Source organism: Papaver somniferum, chromosome 1, assembly GCF_003573695.1.
Source record: "Papaver somniferum cultivar HN1 chromosome 1, ASM357369v1, whole genome shotgun sequence".
NCBI lineage: Eukaryota > Viridiplantae > Streptophyta > Magnoliopsida > Ranunculales > Papaveraceae > Papaver > Papaver somniferum.
This window is the reverse complement of record NC_039358.1, coordinates 227,921,938-227,927,788: the sequence shown is the minus strand read 5'-3', so window position 1 is coordinate 227,927,788 and position 5,851 is coordinate 227,921,938. Positions and strand designations below refer to the sequence as shown.

The 5,851-nt window shown below is 37.7% G+C and overlaps 1 protein-coding gene across 1 annotated transcript; it reads right to left on the bottom strand.

The window, feature by feature from the left end:
* Window positions 1–2,583: 2,583 nt before the first annotated feature.
* Window positions 2,584–4,717, bottom strand: LOC113318091 (polyphenol oxidase, chloroplastic-like). The gene is made up of 2 exons (XM_026566218.1): window positions 3,481–4,717; window positions 2,584–3,403 (listed from the first exon to the last, which is right to left on the bottom strand). The coding sequence occupies exons 1-2, from the start codon at window positions 4,693–4,695 to the stop codon at window positions 2,822–2,824; spliced, it is 1,797 nt and encodes a 598-aa protein (XP_026422003.1). The 5' UTR covers window positions 4,696–4,717; the 3' UTR covers window positions 2,584–2,821.
* Window positions 4,718–5,851: the final 1,134 nt, after the last annotated feature.

Sequence of the window (5,851 nt, the reverse complement as noted above, 5' to 3'; positions counted from 1 at the left end):
CTCGCATGTGAAAGGATCTCATAAAACAAGGGAATTCTGGGATCATAAAGGGGAATTGGAATACCAGCAAGAAGTTTTCCCACAGAAATGATGAACTTTTGGTCACTCCATTCCTCAAGAGAAAACCATTCAGGTCCAAGTTTGGATGAAGGTTTTGATCCAGCAGGGGCAGATAACGAGAAACCCCGTGCACCAAACTCGTTCTTCAATCTATAAAATGCATGTTTATTCTTCCAACCAGTTTCAAGCATTTTTAAGTATGGGAATGAGGAATAATTAAAAAATAATCATAGATGATTAAGAAGATCAAGATCAAAATGCGAGAGAAGAAATCAGAGGAGTAGCAGCAGAAGAAAATAGTTGCAGAGAATAAAGAAAAGACCAAGAGTAAAAAGAAGTATGAAGAAGAAGAAGAGTAAATAAGATATTTACTCTCTATTTCCGAGATATTCACTCATTAATGCGATGATTGTGAATGAACAGATAAGAAAAAGTGGTTACAAAAGACGTGTCAGTTCAAGAGTAGTTGAAAAGACACGCGTAAGTTCTCACGCTTAAATTAGGGGAATATGTCAGCTGAAAAGCATACGAAAAGGTGAATGGGTGCGGTATTTTAAATTGGAGTTTCTCGTATCGCTCCCTTTCTAAAGAAACGACATGAGAAGAGGCAAAATGTAGATACTAAATACCGCACGTCTGTTATGTGTGCGAAGTAATGGTTCGATGAATGAGCGAAGGTTATCTGGTACAGTATATTTAAGATGACGCATCAGATGATGTCAGAAGAATCACGAAAAAGTGTGATGATCGTGCGAAGTTATAGAGTACGTGCGAGAAGAGTCAGAGTAAGCGTGCGTTAATGACGCACGCCAGATCCGAAAATAAGGGCTTTATTAGATGTCATCCACTATATAAAATCCCTATATTAGGGACCGAGCGACCATGTAAATAGGGGGATCTTTTTGAGAGCATAAACTTGGAATTTAAGAGAGAGAAAGATTGTTTGTTCACTAAGTTAAAGTTCATCTCAAATCTTGTAACCATATTAAAGATTTTATGAATGAATATATGAATTTTAAGATGATTACTTGAATTATTATTAAAATTTCATTAAGGGTGTGGTTGTATGATTTCCTGCAACTATAAATATGGTAACGGCAAATTAGCACCCGTATACTTAGAATTATTTATTGCATAATACATGGAGTGAAGTTTCTACAAAAGAAATAAAAAAATAGTAATAAAAATAATGTTCTGTCAAAGTAGAGACCCAGGGGTGAACCCATGCGAAGTAATGAGCTGACTGAGCAGTTTCAACTAATAGCATTTTTTCGAAATTATTTAAATCGTCACTAGATTAAATGTCTGTAATGTCTGTTATAAAGAGATAAACTGGATGAGGACATTTTAGTCTGTTTTATAAATATTAAGACAAAAATTTGGGTGTAATACCCAATTAAAGATATTTGAAAAGTCTTTTTGATTGTTTTTGGATATTTAAACAGTAGACTTATACTTATACGTATCTTTGTTCACCAAGAAAAAAGTTTATTAGGATGATTGAACCAATTTTGTATTCTATATCGGCAAGAAATCCATGTGCGCGGAGTTTCCTCATTCATCTTAGGATTTCCTCGTTTCAACAATGAAAATTTTTGCTCGAGCAACCATATCTACTAGACATCTCAGGTTGCATCCTCTTGGACGGCTCCGGATCCTCTCTTACGAAACTCCTCTATTCCTTTGTTCTGGCCAATCTCCAACATCCACGTATCTCAAATTTTAACCACCTCTGTTTACAAATTTAGACGTGATTTACTTGACTAATTTAAAGGATTTTCTAACAGAAAAAAAAGGAAATATTTGATTTGCAACTTATCTTTTTCTACCACTACCATTATCCTAATATCATCGTCTTCTTAACAACCTAGTAATTAGTGGGTGACTTCAATCACTGGTCATTTGAATTAGGATCAGAATACATAGTTGAGGTAATGATTTGAATTAGGATCAGATGGTCCTTTGAATCCCAGTTGGTGGTGGTTTAATCTGACTTCACTGTGGACTTCTGTATCACCGTCTAACATAAGTTTTGTTCTAATTTTAGTGGGAGATTGATACCCAGAAACCAAAGAGACAATCACAAAACGTATTTATCTATTGTGATAAGACTTTAGAGCATCATGCATAAGAAAACCTAGCATTCACTCTGTGGTAAATTAATTTTTTGCACAACAATGTATTCATTCCATCGGAATTGATTGAAATTTTTTTCATCATAAAAACATTACATCACTAATATTGTGAATTGTGATAATCTAGCGTAGCTTAAGTTCGGACGTTGTAACGAGCATCTCTGTAAGTTTTTTACAAGGAAAAAGACCCGGGAGTATATTGGAGTATGCTATGGACGTAAGAGATAATTAAGGGAGGAATACTTATTTTCCTGTTAGAAAATCCATTAATTAGTCGAGTAAATTGCGTCTAAATTTGTAAACATATCCTCTGTTAAAATTGGAAACACACGGCTGTCGGAGATTGGCCGGAACAGAGGAATAGAAGAATTTCGTAACAGAAGATCCGGAGCCCTTTTGAACTTAGTAGTCCGAAGTTTATAATTCATTATTATAAAGTGCTCACCTGTCACACACAAAAAAAAAAAAAGAAAAAAAAAGAAAAGTGGACCCACACAAATTCGATATCTGCAGCATGCTGCTTATTCCAAGGCATAACTCGATCAAAAACTACCAAATATTGAAGCGCGTGATGAGCCATTAACTAATCATAGTTTTCAATCTTATTCTTCATCATCATCATCGTCTTATTCTTCTTCTTCATCGTCATCCTCAACGTCGAATAACTCAATGCGAAGTCCGCTAACAACAACATCACCATCTCGAGGAATCAAACTTACAACCAATTCCTTTGAACTTTCAGCTTCAATATCTTCCAGTAGAATACTAATACCCAATTCCAAACTTGAGTACTCTTTCCCTTCTGATGATCTGTGATGAGCTGTAGGAATGTGCACAAAGCTACCCGCTAATTCTCCTCTGTCCGGACCAACTAACCCTTCTAGTGCCTGAGTTACGTATACATCAAACCTTGCTGTTGATCCATTTGGAACGGTGATGCCATCTATCACCAGCACTTCTACTGCATCAGCTTTCTCATCTTTAGTCCTTGAAATCTTTGGCCTCTGCAGTAATGCTCGTATTGGTTCTGTTAGTGGCCGTGGTTGGGATCCGAACTCAGGAACTGGGGCGAGTTTCAATGAGTCGCCTTCGCTCTTCTTCTTTGCTGCGCTCCTCATTTTCTTGTGCTTTCGACGATTATTTGTCCATGGAATTGGTTCAGGATGGTAAATATATCCTAGGCTTTGTGGAGTTAGGCAATCCCTCACCTGTATGTACGTAAACAAATTAATTTTCCCTGACACTCGAAATAAGATGAGAAGGAGAGAGAGAGAGAGATTCACACCTTACAGTTGACAAGTTGTTCATTCTCATCGTAGAAGATGAAAGATGAGTCGAGCCAGTCAGGATCATTGAATTCACGTCTCTGTCCACGAGAATTATTATAAATATCCCACATGCGGTCGACGTTACCATGGTGAGCAAAGAATATCGTATCACGCGCAGCAGTATGAAAATTTCCCATATTCCAGTAAGGGGAAGTAGGAGGTCCAACCCACTGATGCATGACATTGTGCAACATCTCACAGCTCCCTGGAGCTGTTGTACTAGTTGGATCTTCTCCCGCCCGTAATGGTTTCCCCATAAACAGCGCTGGCGCATTTGACGTTTCTTTGAACATACTACTTAACATTTCCAAATTATTAGTAACCACAGGCTTGGGGTCGGGAGGATTATCGGCGCCCATAGAATAACTGTAATCAAGCACCGACTTGTAGTGACGTTTATCACGAGTTTTATCGAAAAGTGGTGATTTCTCATTTAAGTACATGGGGGGCATGTACATTCCTTTAGGAGCATCCCAGTTCCAGAAAGGGATAGCGAAAGTATCATCGCCGATAAGTTTCCCGAGAATTTTCTCCCAAAAGTAAAGATAGTAACGATGCCATGGAAGGAAGAACCAACTTCCATGAACTTGAAGTAGAGTTTTAGTATTCAACTGATCGAAGGCACCATTGCAGTAAGTACAATGAATGGTAGCTTGTTGATAGTAATTCCACGGATGATTGGTTGGTAAAGCCTTCATCTTAGCAATAGCTGCTTCAAATTTCGCAATATCGTCAAGATTGTATTTGTGGGCTGCTTTCCGAACTCGTAATGGATCTTTAGGACTAGGTGGTGTGAAATCAACCATTTTGGCTTTACCATAATCAGGTGGACAGCAGTCCACCTCTGGCGGGGTAGCATCTGAATCAATTGCTTTATGACACTTCGTTAAATCAGGAGGCGTTAACGGAGCACCAATAGCAACGCCAGCGGCACCATATAATCCTCCTAAACCTAAGAGGACATTTCTTCTATCAACGACATGCTGAGTTACATTGGTAGCAGCTTCTCTCCGGCTAGTTTGTTTGTTATGTTCACATGAGATGTAGTGGGTAGCAGTAGGGTTTGCTAGACGAACTGATGGGGTGCTAATTTTTGTCGAAGCACTTGGAAGAGGATTCTTAGAGGTGATTGAAGAGCTAATGGGTGTGTTACACAAGTGAGAAAGGGACATGGTTGTGAATTTGGGTTTGAAATGGTGTGTTGTAGACAAGGAAGGAGTGGTCTTAAATAGGGGCCATGGTTCTAACTGTCAGTACATGCAGATGCATTGTATGTTGATTCGAAATGTTACAAGATCGATTGCAGAAATTCAGCATGAGGGAAACAAGTTTCATTCCTTGTAAACATAAAACGTCCTATCAATAAAAAAGAAAAAAATACTATTCCACGCGTCGTTCAACGGTATAATTACCGCCGCTGCCCTTACCTGCATGTCATGGACAAAATTTACAGAACGCCAACCAACTGACTCGTGGCTAAATAAAAGTCGTCTTCTTTAAAAAAAAAAACAAACTGCTGACTCGTGTGATAATATATCAACTCTGTTTCAAATTCTCCATCTTGCTTTGGTAATGGGTGTATCATGGAACACCATTCAACTTTAGCTAGTTGGGCTTCATTAAACACCAATTAACTAGCCAGTTCAATCAAAGATACATGCAACTTGTCTACTGTAGTGTAGCTTCACTTTCTGTTGGATATAAAGCCTAACTCTTTACGTTGTGATTCTTGTGAAGCACAATTTGTGCTTTTTAATGCAAACCCCCGGAAAATTGTTGATGAAAAGAAAGGAAAAAAAAGAAGAGAGAGAGTAAGACCTGACCTCCAAAAAAAAAAAACAAAAGATTTCTAGCGCAAACGGTAAGTGAGAAGGACACCTTCATCACTAGCCATTACCGAATCATAGCAGGTAGATGGTGCCACCATTGCGACGAACTAGCTTTAGCTCTCCGTTTCTCAAGGATATAAACACAACCTTCGCCATATCTATAGATATTGAACGATTTTTTGGGCATTACTTTCCATTTTTTGGGTGGACATTTGGAGTAATTTTGAGTCCCCCTTATCTAAGTATTTATGTTAATACCAAACTTACCCTTCTTAGTTAAATTAGTTAGGGTAATGATCACTTAGTGTAAGGATTAGTTAAATTAATTAGTGATTAGTGAGGTTAGATTAATTAGTAGGGTGTTTTTAGAAGAATAATTTTTGAGAAGAAGAAGAGGGTTTTAGTTTTTTTTTTCTTTTTTTTATAAGATGGTTGATTTCGAAATGAGGGTTTCGGGTATTTTGGTATCATTAAAATTTAGTTAATGTTGCTTGAATTG